We start from the raw sequence: 18,275 nt of genomic DNA on the forward strand, positions 1-18,275 counted from the left end.
TTTCTTTTCCAATTAGCTCTCTGCTTCTTTAAAATGCTTTGACAAATCCACGGTTGCTGGATGTTATGAGTTTTTCTTACCCTTAGTGCAGGAGAGTTCTCATGAAATGTGAAACCAGGCATACTCAGTTATTTTGAACGAGCCTCTGTGCAACCAATGGTATAGTGCGTTAGGATCCCTGAAATAATTTGGTTTCACCTTGCAGACAAGAAATCCATTGTCCTTGGAGTTGGCAATGACTGGAATCTAGTCATCTAGTGAAAGAATATTTTGTTCCTTTCTATAAGGCCAAAATCTCTATCATGTGATAGGAAACTATGCCCTGTAACGAGGAATATCTGGTCTACCGATGTGAGATATTTACGGATGATCAGATTTTGGAAACTGCAATATTTAGAATTACGTTCAAATGAAAATCGTATGAAAAATTGGAATTATGACCAAAACATTCCAGTTTCGTTACTTTTCTTTGAATGCTGTCCTTTACTTTGTCAGACACAAAATAGAAACAATTTTGAAACATTCTGTAGAAATTCTGGAAACTTTCAGGATACATGTTCGGTTCTTTCATTGCGTTGAATATGCTGTATTTCTTCCCTTTTATCCAACCATAATAGATGTACCCAGCATCATCTTCGCTGCTGGACATTGACGAGCTGCAAAAAATCGAGTGCATGACATTCTTCATGTGATGAAGATGACATATTGTGATTCATTTGTAGCAGGACTGCCCTGCGTCTCTCTGACAGCGCCAGTCCATTCTGTATTGCTGACGTCCCCCTCGCACCACGTTTCTGCTTCACCGTCTCCAAGCGTTCGCACCACGCCATTACCGTTTGAAGTGGGCCTTGTTAACATGGGGATATCCTTCATGTTGTTTGAGGCCACCTCATGCTGGCATCCACTAAGTTGGAATCATTTTGTGCGCACCCTGAAGGCTACACTTTGAAATGTCACTTAGTTCCATGTAAAAGAGGTTTGGGGGCATGTCTTCAGTGAAGTACAGCTCTTATGGGTATCCAGAAGTCTCTGTTAGTTCAGCCCAAGGATGTGAGACCTGAGTTTCTCCTGGCGTATACAACTTTCAAATAACTTCCGGGAATTCAGCCAGGTAACACTTTCAGCGACCGCCGATATTTCGGCGGGAGAACACCCCGCCTTTTTCAAGGCAAACTGCAACGGACAGGCGGCATACATGCAAATTTAATACCTCGGTTCTCCGACAGAAGCAGGAAAGATAACACACACACACGCACTGAACACTAGTGCCACCAAAGATGACCAAAGTCAGAGCTATCGATAGTGAGACTATGAATTCGCAGGTGAGGCAGCATTGACTCTGTTCCTCTGTTTTTTGACAAGGGAGAGAGCCGGATTCCAAACAGAGTTTAAACAGAAACCTCCATCCCTGTTACCGAGGTTGCTCGCTAATTTAATCTCAACTGCCTCCCTAATGACACTGTCCCAATAGCTGGACGTGCATGCCAATATCTCGGTGTTATTATATAACATGGGGTGACCAGTATCCAAGCAATGTTCGGCAATTGCAGATCTATTTGGCTGCTGTAATCGTGTGTGCCGTTTATGCTCAGTACATCTGTCCTCCACGGTCCTGATAGTTTGACCAATATATGCCATGCCGCAGCTACAAGGAATACGATATACACCCGCCTTACGCAGTCCAAGATCATCCTTAACGGAACTCAAAAGTGCTCTAATTTTAGATGGAGGTCGGAAAACACATTTCACATCGTATTTCCGTAAAATACGACCGATCTTATTGGACGTGTTTCCTACGTAAGGCAAAAAGGCAGTAGACTTAGGTGTTGACTCAGAATTATCATCAATCACCCGATGTACAGTTGGTCGATAGCGCAACGCACATTCAATCTGTCTATCACTATAACCATTTTGACGAAATGTAACTTCAAGATGGGACAGCTCAGCTGGCAAAGTCTCAGCGTCAGAAACGACATGTGCCCTGTGTACCAAGGTACGAAGTACCCCTTCACGCTGAGCCGAATGGTGACAACTATTAGCTTGTAAGTACAAGTCGGTGTGAGTACGTTTCCTGTAGACTGCATGACAAAATGATCCATCATCCTTCCTCCTAACCAACACGTCGAGAAAGGGAAGGCAACCATCCTCTTCCACCTCCATCGTAAAACGAATGTTCGGGTGGATCGAGTTCAGATGTTCTAGAAAGACATTCAAATTCTCCCTACCGTGAGGCCAAACAACGAAGGTATCGTCAACGTATCTAAAGAAACAGGCGGGTTTTAAAGGCGCCGACTCCAATGCACGTTCCTCGAAGTCTTCCATAAATAAATTTGCGATCACAGGAGACAACGGACTACCCATCGCAACTCCATCTGTCTGCTCGTAATACTGGTCATTAAATAAAAAGTAAGTGGATATCAACACATGCCTAAAGAGATTAGTTAAATCAGCAGCAAACCTGGCTTCAATTAACCGCAACGAATCAGACAGAGGAACACGAGTGAAGAGAGAGACCACAACGAAACTCACTAAAATATCAGAGTCATTCAGCCTCAGTCCCTCCAAACGACGTAAAAAATCAGCTGAGTTCCTGATATGATGTTCACACCGTCCTACTTGTGGACTCAAGAGAGAAGCAAGATGCTTGGATACACGATATGTCGGAGCGCCGATGTTACTCACTATAGGACGGAAAGGAACCCCTTCCTTATGAACCTTTGGAAGGCCATATAACCTAGGGGGAACGGCACTATAGGTGTTAAGCCTCTTGATTGTGTCCTGCGACAAACCACGTTTCTTCAGGAGGCTGTTGGTCTTTCTGTCAACACAGCCCAAGGATGTCTCACCCACCTCCACGTGGGTTTCACATTCCACTGCTTAAGTCAAACATACTCGGTGAATCTTCACTCCTTGCCTCTGTATGTCTGTACAGTGCTTTGAAGCGTCATTGATTGGCATTTGATAATAACGTTTTGATAGTGTTGAAGGCAAGGACGCTCATACAATAGTTTGTAGAGTGAGGGAGGGCTAGACCTGGGGGTATGAAGTATTTTTAATATCCTGGAAAACGAATGGTGACTTATAAGTAGCCATAACAGGTTCCATTTCCGGCCCTGTTAAAAACCTGTGCAATACCGACTTCACAATCATTTTCTCGAAGGAAAAACACCTGACTACCATATATTTTTTTCCTTTCCCCGAGTATAAGATGGGGCCGCGCCCCTCCCCTCCTTCCCCCCCCCCCATATGGGCACTCTCGCTGGTTGGCACTTAGTTGCAGATTATAGGTGACACTGGCAGATTCCAAACGAGAAAATATGATACGAAGAAAAAATAAGAAAAAAGGAAATAGTCAACACGATTATAGAAATCACGAGGCAAAGTATTAGAAATAAAATAAAATTACATTTAAACCAAGTAATTGAATAAGAAAAATGAGTCGTTTGATCAGATTTAGAAACAAAGAATTCTCTGTATCTGAGGAGAATTGAATGTATGACTTTCTATACGTCAGGTTTATACGCTAACCAATGTGCTACGGCGCTACCCTCCACAATAATGTTATATCTCTGACTCTGGTGGCCAAGTCGCAATGATGAATTGGAATCTTTTAATAATTTGGCTTCACCCAGTGTCGTGCAAAGCTTGTCTAATGTAAGCTGACCTCTGTGATTATAATAGCTGTATATTGTGGAAGGATCCAGTAGTGTTTGGTTAGTGCTGTGTATGAAACGTGTAAGGCGGTCATGCCCTTTCAAAGGAATCATCCCGGCATTTGCCTGAAGCGATTTAGAGAAATCACTGAAAACCTAAACCAGGATGGCCGGACGCAGGTTTGGCAACAGCGAACGGTTCGGGCGCACGGTGAGTGCTTTGATTGAAGGAAACCAGCTCCAACACATGTAGTGTCAACCATCAAGCAATTTTAATGATGCTGTAGTGATTGCCAAACGAACTGAGTCTCATTCCATTTCACTATGAGAAACAGCCACAAATTTAAATCAATAGTTTCTATGCCAGGTATTACAGAACGACGGTCAAGCACTTTGCAGCTACAAATTTGCTTAGGTTCTGTCCTCCATGGTGATCGCTAAAACAGGACATGTAGTGTACCTTTGCGGGGAGACATTTGAAATATTTGTACAAACCGCCTGCTATCTCGCAGCTTCCTCGTTTTCCCTCTACGTCGGACTGCATGAAACAATCTCCTTGTTTCGATTATTCGTCATACACTGTAAAGTTAAAAACTTTCAGTCGTTGCTGGAAAAAAAATCTTTGGTGGTGTAAGTTGGTGCCAACAAAACTTGTAGATCGAAGATGCGACTTACAAAAGTCCTGCCCGAGTTTTGTGCTTGTTCCTTTTCTTTCTTGTTTCTTTTCCTCTCGAGTCTTATCTTTTGCTAAAAGGTGATCATTATAATTACGTCTAACGTCGCCTTTCTTGACTGTGGCATCACTGTAGGCCATGCATAGACGTCTCTGGTTTGTTCTGGGATGATGAAAATCGAGACTGTATTCCTCCGAGAATATCTTCCAGTAAATATGGGGTTTAGCTGCCTCAAGACTGTTTGACTTGGTCGGAAACAGAGTAAAACTAGGAAACTGTGAAATAGGAAACCGTTTGTACGAATAGTTCAAATCTCTTCCTGCAGTGATAAACCATATTTCTTATTTTATCGATCGCAGCGGAAGACAGAATCCGGACAAATTTGTTGCTGCAGTGTACTTGATTGCTGATCAGGAAACACCTAACCGACAAATCATTGATTTATAGTTTATGATCGTTGGTTATAGTGAAGTGGAATGCAACTTAGTGCTCGGCAGTCACTACTGAACACAAAAAGAGTCGGAAAAGTGAACTGGTTGGCAGCCCTGCAGCCAAGCGACTAGCGCGAGTTTTGGTGTTCTCGTAAAGATAAGTCATTTTAGATTATAAAACATAGAGATTAGTACTGATTACGTGGCAAATAGGTGTATTAGTGTGCCTTTTAAGTGTACCATTAAAGGTTTCATTTTTCTTTACGTAATATAGCAGAAAACGCGAAAACACCGTACAGTCGTATTTTCTGTTATCGTTCTGCTGCAGCAAATCTATAGAATTTCGTTTAGTTGTTCCTTGCTCTCTCCAGCAATTTAACTTAACGTACCTCTTCATTATTTAACCAGGATTTCCGGAAAGTAGCGTAAAGTTTAAGTTGTTGTTTCAGAAACTTTTCACTTTTGTTTTTGTTTACACACAGTTGCGTATAGGCCAAATTTGTGTAACCATATTTTCGTGTTTATCTGTAATTTAACTGACTTATTCTTAATAAACTATTACGTTTATCATGAGTGAAAAGTGCTTGACTTGCCGTAGAATTGTTAGGTTGGGGCTTTGGTGTGATGGGTGCTGTAGTTTTTTCCATGTGGGTGACTGTAGTGGCGTGGGAATAGGGGAAGTAAATGAGACTCATCAGTGGTTTTGTAGGATTTGTAGTAGAGATAGGAAGATACTAGAACAGGAGGGGAAAATTGCCGCCCTTCAGGCTGAGTTAGACAAGGCCAGGGGAGATCTTGACAGGTTAAGGAGGGAGAAAGGTAAAGAGAGGTGGGAAGTGGCAACAGGCAACAGGAGGAACAGGCCTAGAACTTTGTCTGACATTTTCATGGTGAACGTGGAAATTAGATTAGACCTGTTGCTTCAGTTAGAAGCTGGTGAGCCTCAAGCAGTTGCAGGTGTAGACAGGGCACAACAAACTTTCAGCAGCAAATTGAGAAGTAAGAATGTAGGGAAATCAGTAACGAGAAAGAAAGTGTTGTTGTTAGGTACTTCCCATGGAAGAGGTGTTGGCCAGCTTTTGCAGGATGAACTAGGATCACAATACCTGGTCACCAATTTTTTTAAACCTAGTGCTGGTCTGGAGCAGGTGACAGAGGATTTAGGATCACTTTGCAAAGATTTCACTAAGGAAGACACCGTGGTTATAGTGGGTGGGGCAGGTAACAGTATTAACAGAGATCCTGGGTACGGTATAGAGTGTGACCTGGCGAAGATTGCATCGGCATCGAAGCATACTAGTGTTGAGTTTGTATCTGTTCTTGGGCGCCATGACCAACCTCATTTGAACTCGTCTGTCAAGAGAGTAAATTTGGAGCTGGAACGGCTGCTTATGTCCGGTGAAGGGTCACACATTGGTGTGGTTCCTGTTGATTCTCTCAGTAGGTGGGATTATAATAGGCATGGCCTTCACCTCAACAGGAAGGGGAAGGGTAAATTGGTTGGGGAAATAGCAGGAAAGTTAAAGGGGGGAGGCACTGTCATGAATGGTAAAATACCAGTGGTTATAGGGTTCAGAAATACCCTTTTTATGGTAGGGAGGGCAGAACGAAAGCAAATTTTAAGAGAGGTTAGAACTGAGACAAATCTTCAGTTTGAGAAAGAAATCAAAAAAACATAATTCCAGCTTATTACACCAGCATAAACAGCCATTGGTTAAGAATTTTCAACAGTCAGCAGATGTTTTAACTCTACCCAATTTTAACTCAGTCAATGTGAAATGTCAGCTATCTTTATTGCATCAAAATATTCGAGGACTGAGAAATAAAATTAATGAATTAACTATCTGCATAGATGACTTAGAGTCTTCAAACCCAGATTAGATTAGATTAGATTAGATTAGATTAATACTAGTTCCATGGGTCATGAATACGATATTTCGTAATGATGTGCCCCTCTGAACATCATGTGACCACTGGTATAAAACTTTTAAGTGTTCATCTACATCTACATTTATACTCCTCAAGCCACCCAACGGTGTGTGGCGGAGGGCACTTTACGTGCCACTGTCATTATCTCCCTTTTCTGTTCCAGTCGCGTATGGTTCGCGGGAAGAACGACTGTTTGAAAGCCTCCGTGCGCGCTCCAGTCTCTCTAATTTTACATCCGTGATCTCCTCGGGAGGTGCAAGTAGGGGGAAGCAATATATTTGATACCTCATCCAGAAACGCACCCTCTCGAAACCTGTCGAGCAAGCTACACCGCGATGCAGAGCGCCTCTCTTGCAGAGTCTGCCACTTGAGTTTGCTAAACATCTCCGTAACGCTATCACGGTTACCAAATAACCGTGTGACGAAACGCGCCGCTCTTCTTTGGATCTTCTCTATCTCCTCCGTCAACCCGATCTGGTACGGATCCCACACTGTTGAGCAATACTCAAGTATAGGTCGAACGAGTGTTTTGTAAGCCACCTCCTTTGTTGATGGACTACATTTTCTAAGGACTCTCCCAATGAATCTCAATCTGGCACCCGCCTTACCAACAATTAACTTTATATGATCATTCCACTTCAAATCGTCCCGCACGCATACTCCCAGACATTTTACAGAAGTAATGCTACCAGTGTTTGTTCCGCTATCATATAATCGTACAACAAAGGATCCTTCTTTCTATGTATTCGCAATACATTACATTTGTCTATGTTAAGGGTCAGTTGCCACGCCCTGCACCAAGTGCCTATCCGCTGCAGATCTTCCTGCATTTCGCTACAATTTTCTAATGCTGCAACTTCTCTGTATACTACAGCATCATCCGCAAAAAGCCGCATGGAACTTCCGACACTATCTACTAGGTCATTTATATATATTGTGAAAAGCAATGGTCCCATAACAATCCCCTGTGGCACGCCAGAGGTTACTTTAACATCTGTAGACGTCTCTCCATTGATAACAACATGCTGTGTTCTGTTTGCTAAAAACTCTTCAATCCAGCCACACAGCTGGTCTGATATTCCGTAGGCTCTTAATTTGTTTATCAGGCGACAGTGCGGAACTGTATCGAACCCCTTCCGGAAGTCAAGGAAAATAGCATCTACCTGGGAGCCTGAGTCTAATATTTTCTGGGTCTCATGAACAAATAAAGCGAGTTGGGTCTCACACGATCGCTGTTTCCGGAATCCATGTTGACTCCTACAGAGTAGATTCTGGGTTTCCAAAAACGACATGATACACGAGCAAAAAACATGTTCTAAAATTCTACAACAGATCGACGTCAGAGATATAGGTCTATAGTTTTGCGCATCTGCTCGACGACCCTTCTTGAAGACTGGGACTACCTGTGCCCTTTTCCAATCATTTGGAACCTTCCGTTCCTCTAGAGACTTGCGGTACACGGCTGTCAGAAGGGGGGCAAGTTCTTTCGCGTACTCTGTGTAGAAACGAATTGGTATCCCATCAGGTCCAGTGGACTTTCCTCTGTTGAGTGGTTCCAGTTGCTTTTCTATTCCTTGGACACTTATTTCGATGTCAGCCATTTTTTCGTTTGTGCGAGGATTTAGAGAAGGAACTGCAGTGCGGTCTTCCTCTGTGAAACAGCTTTGGAAAAAGGTGTTTAGTATTTCAGCTTTACGCGTGTCATCCTCTGTTTGAATGCCATCATCATCCCGGAGTGTCTGGATATGCTGTTTCGAGCCACTTACTGATTTAACGTAAGACCAGAACTTCCTAGGATTTTCTGGTAAGTCGGTACATAGACTTTTACTTTCGAATTCACTGAACGCTTCACGCATAGCCCTCCTTACGCTAACTTTGACATCGTTTAGGTTCTGTTTGTCTGAGAGGTTTTGGCTGCGTTTAAACTTGGAGTGAAGCTCTCTTTGCTTTCGCAGTAGTTTCCTAACTTTGTTTTTGAATCACGGTGGGTTTTTCCCGTCCCTCACAGTTTTACTCGGCACGTACCTGTCTAAAACGCATTTTACAATTGCCTTAAACTTTTTCCATAAACACTCAACATTGTCAGTGTCGGAACAGAAATTTTCGTTTTGATCTGTTAGGTAGTCTGAAATCTGCCTTCTATTACTCTTGCTAAACAGATAAACCTTCCTCCCTTTTTTATATTTCTGTTAACTTCCATATTCAGGGATGCTGCACTGGCCTTATGATCACTGATTCCCTGTTCTGCACTTACAGAGTCGAAAAGCTCGGGCCTGTTTGTTATCAGTAGGTCCAAGATGTTATCTCCACGAGTCGGTTCTCTGTTTGATTGCTCGAGGTAATTTTCGGATAGTGCACTCAGTATAATGTCACTCGATGCTCTGTCCCTACCACCTGTCTTAAACATCTGAGTGTCCCAGTCTATATCTGGTAAATTGAAATCTCCACCTAAAACTATAATATGCTGAGAAAATTTATGTGCAATGTATTCCAAATTTTCTCTCAGTTGTTCTGCAACTAATGCTGCTGAGTCGGGAGGTCGGTAAAAGGAGCCAATTATGAACCTAGCTCGGTTGTTGAGTGTAACCTCCACCCATAATATTTCACAGGAACTATCCACTTCTACTACACTACAGGGTTTAGGTTAGCATCTCACTTTTGTAGATCAGAAACGGAGAAAGGAGGAGTTGCCACATTCATCAGGAACTGTCATAAATTTAAGAACATAGACATTCATAAATTTTGCCTAGAACAGCATATGGAAGCGTGTGCAACAGAATTAGAATTTCACAGAAAATCCTTCATAATATTAAGTGCATATCGAGCACCTGCAGGTAACTTGAATCTGTTTATAAACCATCTTGAAGCTGTACTGGCCCATTTAACAACCAAAAACAAAGTAATAGTGGTTGTTGGTGATTTCAATGAAGATTTACTTAAAGACTTTCCCAATAAGAACTTATTTGAGTTAGTAACAGTATCATTCAACTTAATTCCCACTGTGAAGTTCCCCACTAGGATAGCCACTTGCTCACAAACAGCCATTGATAATATCTTTATAGAAAAGGCCAATGAACAAAATTATATTACAAAACCAATAGTCAATGACCTCTCAGACCATGACATGCAGTTCCTTCTGTTAAATGTTAATACTGGACAGGATATAAAATCTGTTAAATCTAAGCTCAAGAGGGTAATCGGGAAGGCAAAAAATTGATTATTTTAGGACGCACCTCAGAGACATTCACTGGACTGATATTTACAGTCCTCATGGCATGAACGAAAAATATAACACTTTTGCTAATAAAGTGCTTACCTTATTCAAACACTGCTTTCCCCCAAAACTTACCAAGGTTAGAGCAAAGTCTACAAAGAAGCCATGGATTACTCGAGGAATAGGGGTATCTTGTAAAACAAAAAGAAAACTGTATCTGTCAATCCGAAAAATTTCCAATGTTGATGCTATAGCACATTATAAGAAATACTGCAAAATATTAAAGACTGTAATATGGATGTCAAAGCAAATATATTACAAGGAAAAGATAGTCATATCAAATAACAAAATAAACACAATATGGGATATAGTGAAGGATGAGACCGGTAGAACCAGACATGAAGAGGAACAAATAGCATTAAGAGTAAATGATACATTGGTGACAGATGTGTATAGTGTTGCAGAACTTTTTAACAAACATTTTATAACTGTTACTGAAAAGATGGCATTGTCAGGTTTGGTAAATGCTGCTATGGAATACCTCAGACCAGACATTTCAAGTAACTTCCATAATATGAATTTGACCCTCACTACCCCAACAGAAATAATGTCCATCATAAAATCTTTAAAATCAAAAACATCTAGCGGTTCTGATGAAATATCAACAAAGTTAGTTAAAGAATGTGAATCTGAGCTAAGTAACATATTAAGCTATCTGTGTAACCAGTCGTTTATCAGTGGAATATTTCCTGAATGGCTGAAATATGCTGAAGTTAAGCCACTGTTTAAGAAGGGAGATAAAGAAATAGCATCAAATTTCTGTCCAATTTCACTGTTGCCAGCATTCTCAAAAATTTTCGAAAAAGTCATGTACAGTCGGCCTTATAACCATTTTATCTCAAATAACATACTGTCAAAGTCACAGTTTGGATTTCTAAAAGGTTCTGATATTGAGAAGGCTATCTACACTTACAGTGAAAATGTGCTTAATTCATTAGACAAAAAATTGCAGGCAACTGGTATCTTTTGTGATCTGTCAAAGGCATTTGACTGTGTAAATCACAATATCCTTTTAAGTAAATTAGAATATTATAGTGTAAGAGGAAATGCTGCAAAATGGTTCAAATCTTATATCTCTGGCAGGAAACAAAGGGTGTTATTAGGAAAGAGACATGTATCAAGCTATCAGGCATCATCCAACTGGGAACTAATTACATGTGGGGTCCCACAAGGTTCCATTTTGGGGCCCTTACTTTTTCTTGTGTATATCAATGACCTTTCATCAGTAGCAATACCAGATGTCAAGTTCGTTTTGTTTGCCGATGATACAAACATTGCAATAAATAGCAAATCAAGTGTAGTCTTAGAAAGATCAGCCAATAAAATATTTGTGGACATTAATCACTGGTTCCTAGCCAATTCTTTGTCACTAAACTTTGAAAAAACACACTACATGCAGTTCAGAACTTGTAAGGGGTGTCCCACGAGTATATGTCTAACATACGATGACAAGAAGATAGAAGAAGTGGACAGTGTTAAATTCTTGGGAATACAGCTTGATAATAAATTCAACTGGGAGGAGCACACCACAGAACTGCTGAAGCGTCTTAACAAATCTCTGTTTGCAATGTGAATTTTGTCAGACATAGGGTATATAAAAATGAAAAATCTGGCTTACTATGCTTACTTTCATTCCATAACGTCATATGGGATTATTTTTTCAGGTAATTCATCAAGCCAAGCTAAAGTTTTCCGGGCACAAAAACGTGCAGTAAGAGTTATATGTGGTGTGAACTCAAGAACGTCCTGCAGAAGCCTGTTTAGGGAACTAGGGATACTAACTACTGCTTCCCAATATATTTATTCCTTAATGAAATTTGTCATTAAAAATATATCACTTTTTCAAACCAACAGCTCAATTCATGGAATCAATACTAGGAATGAGAATAATCTTCACAAGGATTTAAAGTCACTTAGTCTTGTACAAAAAGGTGTGCATTATTCAGGAACACACATTTTCAATAACTTGCCAGCAGCCATAAAAAGCTTAACAACCAATGAAATTCAGTTTAAGAGAAGGCTAAAGGATTTATTGGTGGCCAACTCCTTCTACTCCATTGACGAATTTCTCAGTAAAACCAACTGATTTGTGTATAAGTACAATATAACTTCTGCACAATTCAGTGCAGTAATGTGTTCATTGAAAATTTGTGTGTGTGTGTGTGTGTGTGTGTGTGTGTGTGTGTGTGTGTGTGTGTGTGTGTGTGTATGTTTGTGTGTGTGTGTGCGTGTGTGTGTGTGTGTGTGTGTGTGTGTAAGTACAATCTAACTTCTGCACCATTTCAGTGCAGTAACGTGTTCATTGTAAATAAGTATTATAGTAGTTGTATTACATGTTTATTACCTTATAAATAATTAAAAACCTTTTTTATTTTAAATTCAGTGCATTAGTATTTGTAAAATGACTCTTTCATATAGTGTTCATTAAAAAATGACGATCATTCCACTTGGGACCTGTGGAATGGTACATTAGCTTATTTGTTTTAGTTGTAAATATTTGTCATGTATTGTTGTTTTCCTGACATGTTCCACATCCTGGAGGACCTCCTCACTATGGATCAATAGGAATGAAAGTAAATCTAATCTAATCTATTAGGAGATTGTTGCCAGAAGTGCAAGAAGAGAGAGTGACAAGCTTTAAATTGTGCACGAAATGAGAAGATTATCGACTGGAAGTACCATCTGAATTGCCACATGGGTTTTAGGAAAGAAGATGTGAATGGGAAGCCAGTCGGATGGCAGAGGATGTGCTGGCTAAATAGCACAAAACATCTGTCTGTTATAGGATTTAAAGAAAGACTTCGACAAGGAGTTCAGAGCTCTGGACTGTAACTCGAGAACAAGGAAAGTCAAGAAGCTCTTATTGTCAGACCCATCTCTTGGTACATGTCTGTCGTGTCAGTAACAAAGGAAAAGTACAGTGATTTGTTGTCCTTGTTCATGTCGGTGCCTCCTGCAATGGGATCGGAATATCGGCCATTTTAGGAAAACCTTCCATATCAAGGAGATCCAGAAGAATGTGAATCGTTATCTGGAGATGCAATAAATGACTTCTGACGATGACAGTTGTTTTTGAAATTTGTGGCATGCTTGAAGATGAAAAAGTGAATGAATAACAGTGTATTCCACAAGATTTGACAAAGCAGTGTATAATTAAAACAGTTTCTGTATATTTCAATATTACCATGTATTTCTTTGCATACACTTATGATTATGATAGTTAACATTTGGCTAATTTTGGAAATCACTAATAGGTAAGTCACCATCTGGACCAGTGTAACAAATAGATATCTTCCATTTTAATAAAAAATCAGTTTCGAAAGAAAAATCAGAACAAAAGTAAAAGTACTGACATTTTCAAACTACATAAGCGCTCACATCAGACTAATTTCAAACAGTTTGAGCACTGCCAGACTTTAAAATTACGAGAAATTTCAAACGCGTTTCTTTCAGTAACAACTATTTTTAGTTATTTTGTTGTCGTACTAAGGTGATGAATGTTTTAAGATTTTGCAATAAATAGATGTCAATGATATTAGAAGATAGTCTTGTGGATTACTTCTGCTGCCCTTCTTGTAAGTGAAAGTGATCTCTGCTTTCTTTTGAACTACTCGGAATCGTTTTTTTGTTCGAAGTATCTACGGTAGATTATAGTTAAAAGAGAGGTTAACTCAGCCGAAAATTCAGCTTTGCACAGTTTTAGTCATTTCTGCTGTTTTTTCACAGCGATAGTATCTGTCTATATAGCTTATCTTTGCAGTGGTGCGAGAATTAAGTTGGAACAATCCCTGCTGGATTTTCATTTGTAAAGGAATGCAAGTGAGATGCCACAAACCCAAGAATGCATCATAAAAGTCTAAAAAAGTAGTTGTGTGTTGGAGCGGTTCTGCTCTCATTATCAATGCGCGCCTAATATCTCTACTCACTGGTAACCGCGAAGTTCGTCTTCTCGAAAATCTGCTTTCGCAGTCAAAACCGAACATTTTCTTGACTATTCTCATGGACTTGCCATCAACTGGGTTTTGACTTCCCAAAGGAATCGTCATGTGGACATCGCTTCGTTTACACAGAGATATGTGAGGTTTATCTTCTCTAACTTCGGAAACGACAGCTCGCCGAAAGTCTCTGCACTGCAATATTTGGAAAGTCCGTAGCTCACCGAAGGCACCGTGGACGTTCCTGAGCATACGCGACAGTAAACATGTCTAAAAAATGCGTCATTTTAGTACAGATTGTTGTGATATTATCTTGAAGTTAAGTTTTGGTATTATTTAGTAGCTGATTATCAAAAGAGATGCAGAGTGTAAACTTTTTAGAGAGACCTAGCACCATAGTTCCAAGCGATAAATGTCGCAGCCTTCCCTAGTGTAGAAGCCACGATCTGCGAATGGTTTATCCATTTCGTTGGTGCCTGATGCTCTTTAGCATTATGATGGTCAGCGATAGATCAGAACCAAAAATTATACGTCAGCACTAGTGAAGTAATTTTACACACTGGTTTTATAAGATTGAAAACGATTTTGACAGTTGTGAAAACAAAATAATAATTCAGTCTTTACTCGATTATTCTTTACGGTAACACTTTGATCCGCGTGAGAACTCCAACATCTTCAGGAGATTTTATGTATTGAAATGTATTATATATATTGAGATCAGAATTATTTGAAAGAAAATACATCAGTTACTCATGGAAAATCATGCCAAGGTTTGTTTGTAGAGCACTTACTGTCAATGAGATCGAGGGACATAAGGATGTGGAATATGTCATTATACATAAATATCTGTTTATATACAGGGTGCTAACTCATACAGTGTTTAAAGAGCTTTGCTCCTCAATAAACAATTATATAGTGATACTGCACCATATGATTAACAATTAAGACTTGATAAGAAAAATACGTACTTTATTTCATAATTACATTTCTAGAGTTTTACAACTTTTGAACAATTTAACTTTAACAACTTTTCTTCGTTGAGTACTTCTTGTAAATTTTAGAGGATGCATGAATGCTGCTGTTAGTGTCATTTACATTTTTCTCACGTTTATAAATATTTCGGTGTTGTGTTCACAGACTAACATGAAGAGCATCTTGGCTGCTTTAAAAAGTAGGATTCCAGTGACTAAGACACTGAACGCTAAACAACTTCTTGTGTAGATAAGATTTTTGCTACCGAAACCATTTCGAGAATAATTTAAAGCATCTTATCATCAAAATTTTGAGCTTTGTGGCAATTATATTTTTTTAATAGGTATATATTTTAGCTCCCGTTAAAATTAAAAGGTCTTAAAAGTAGCAATTCATTTTTTTTTATTAAGAATGCAGATACATGTAGTTTTTAATACCATTTCATTGTTTAACACTGGGATGGTCGTGCTTCGGAAAAACGTTTCAACACAGTTAAGTAACTCGTCGAAACTCACGAGTTTCACGTCACTGTGAATACTATTAAATTTGCGTGGGAAAAACAAGAAGTTAGTGAAGGCGATGCTGTTTTTGTATCCTAGTAGGAAAGAGAGTGTATTACTTCGACGAGCTGACCTGGTGTTTAAAGGAATAACTAGTGACACACGTCTTTTGTATAACGTAAGGAGATACACGCGCGTTGGAGTAACGCACATACTGAACAGGAAGGTTCATAATAACAGTCGGCGTTGGTAGTACGTTCCAACATGGATACTATTGACATAATAGAGACAGTAACTACACAATAGATAATTTTTTCTTCAGCCTGTGTACTCGTCTCACGACTGCTACGTGCTGAAGAAGGTCATAATCTGCCGCTTTTAAACGTTTAGAATCGGTAATGATCTAATTACACACGGATTTTCGTAAATTATACCGCATGCAAGAAATCTGAGGTTGTAACTGTGCAGTGCAGTAATTTAGGGGTTCTTCTTGAATTCAACAATAGGTAACGGAAGAAGAAATAACAAAGCATGTTTCACATGACGACGAGGTTTAGAAAGCTGCCTACGTGTAACTACTTGGAAAAAAAAGGTTACATGCAGAATATTCTCCTAATCTAACCAATGTAAGGGCGTAGTTGGCAAAGTTGACCAAAGAAACCACGACTTTATAAAGGAATTGTTGGAAATGCAAAGTTACAAGAGAGGACCACAATGTACGCGATCGCATAGTATCTCACAGCTGGTGTAGTTGAACCACGAACGACTAGGCGAACGATGATTTCCCATGTTTTCAGTATGTGTTTTTCCCCGAATAGTTTTCGGGCTTCTATTCATATCTCTCACATGTTACTCGTACCTCTCCTTGCAAACTGAATACAGCTGAAGGCTGCCGCACTGTTTTGACTGACGGTGAGTGTGTGCTTCTTGTGCAAGATATTTTTACCACGGTCTTATTGAAAGCTGAACACGAATAACGAGTATCTTACAGCATCAGTTGTAAGACATCTTTACCAGCTCTATTAAAAGAACGCTGTGCAGGGACTTCTCATAAGCCACATTATAAGCCACATTACTTGAAATATTTTCTTCCTACAGGTAGTTCTTTTACGGTAATAAAGATAAAAAGAAAAACAAAAACATTCATAAATAAGCCTCTTTCAGGAAATATTCACAAAACAGTCTTCATTTTTAATATCATTATGTACGAAATTGATGGACGTGAACGAAATCAGTGTTATGTATCTCATCAACACTAATGATATAGTTTGGCTATCTTCTCTCTCTCTCTCTAGTGTCAGAAGAGAGATCGATATGTGACAGAACTGTACTAGTTCATAAGTGAAACAAGAAAGTCTCTGCTCAGTGTTACTGGAGCAAAGGAACATAGTGAATCAGTCTTTTCTGCCCGACGTTTTCCGTACATTTTCTTCTTTCACTTTCACACAGCACTGACATCGGAAGGGACTAGGACACTTCATAAGAAGGCTTCTGAACTGCTCCGTTCTGCGGTCGCGTTAGGTGGTCACTTTCTGTAAAAGTGTCATCCTCCGGTTCTCTTTTCTGGGCAGCAGTGTCGGTTTTTTTGGGCTTCGTGAAATACTCTTCTATTTCGGCCAGGGTTTTGTTTTTTGTCTCGGGAAGGAACAAAATTACGTAAATAGTTCCCAAGAGAGAAACGGCGCCGTAAAAGAAAAAGACACCTTGTTTCGTGAACGCGCGCAGCATATCTGGGTAGATCTTTAACGCGACGAAGCTGAAAACGTAAGCTATACACGTCGTGAGTCCACTCGCCAGGCCCCTGACGTCGGCGGGGAAAAGCTCCCCTATCATCGCCCAAGGGAGAGTTAAAAACCCGATAGTACTCGCGAGGATGTACAGCAGTAAAGATACGATCGGTATCCACCGAAAATTCTCAGCTACGTACGCCCCGAAGTTTTCACTAGTGGTAAGAGTTAAGTACGTCGCTAAAATACCCATGCACAACGTCATGCCGGCGCCAGAAACGATAGCCGGAGGTCGCCGCCCGAATTTCTTCGACACGTAGGACATGGAAAGGGTCGCCAGTAATCTCGTAACGCCTATTAGCACCGCAGCTAAGTAGTCGTCGATGGTGACGTTCGCTTCCCGAACCACGTCGACAGCGTAGAATATGACGACGAATATGCCCGAGAACTGCTGGAAGAAGAAGAAGGCGTTCATGATGAGCAGGGGGCGGAGCGTGCGGCGCTGCAGGAAGGCGGCCCTGATGCGGCGCAGCCAGCTGGCGTGCGCCTGGCGCGCGCGGCTCTGGCTGCCGGCCGACACGAAGTCGTCCAGCTGCTGCTGCACGCGGCCGGGCAGCGGCGCGTCGCGCGGCAGCCAGCGCAGCCGGCGCAGCGCCGCCTCGGCGTCGTCGTAGCGGCCGCGCGACGCCAGCCACGACGGGCTCTCGGGCAGCGGCGCCGCCAGCACCGCCGCCACCACCGGGAACAGCGCGCAGATCGCCGCCGTCACGCGCCACTTCTCTTGCAGGAAGTACCCCAGCACGTACACGATCAGCACGCCCGTAGCGATCGCCGCCTGCCGACAACCGGACAATTATACTCTTTTCTTGTACTTATTAATTGCTTTTGCACAAACACACAGATCATCTACATCTACATGTTTACTCTGCAATTCACATTTAAGTGCTTGGTAGAGGGTTCATCTAACCACAATCATACTATCTCCGTCCCATTCCACTCCCGAACAGCGCGCGGGAAAAACGAACACCTAAACCTTTCTGTTCGAGTTCTGATTTCTCTTATTTTATTTTGATGATCGTTCCTACCTATGTAGGTCGGGCTCAACAAAATATTTTCGCATTCGGAAGAGAAAGTTGGTGACTCAAATTTCGTAAACAGATCTCGCCGCGACGAAAAACGT

General features: G+C 40.8%; 1 protein-coding gene across 1 annotated transcript in view; it reads right to left on the minus strand.

The window, feature by feature from the left end:
• Nucleotides 1-14,844: 14,844 nt before the first annotated feature.
• The window catches only part of LOC126249510 (facilitated trehalose transporter Tret1-like), a 353,193-nt gene continuing 349,762 nt past the window's right edge, over nucleotides 14,845-18,275 (minus strand). The window contains exon 5 of the mRNA XM_049951161.1: nucleotides 14,845-17,930. Within this exon, the coding sequence (XP_049807118.1) occupies nucleotides 16,836-17,930 (1,095 nt within the window). The 3' untranslated portion in view covers nucleotides 14,845-16,835. The remainder of the gene's footprint in view (nucleotides 17,931-18,275) is intronic.

The sequence above is a fragment of the Schistocerca nitens genome, chromosome 3 (assembly GCF_023898315.1).
Source record: "Schistocerca nitens isolate TAMUIC-IGC-003100 chromosome 3, iqSchNite1.1, whole genome shotgun sequence".
Taxonomy (NCBI): Eukaryota; Metazoa; Arthropoda; class Insecta; order Orthoptera; family Acrididae; genus Schistocerca; species Schistocerca nitens.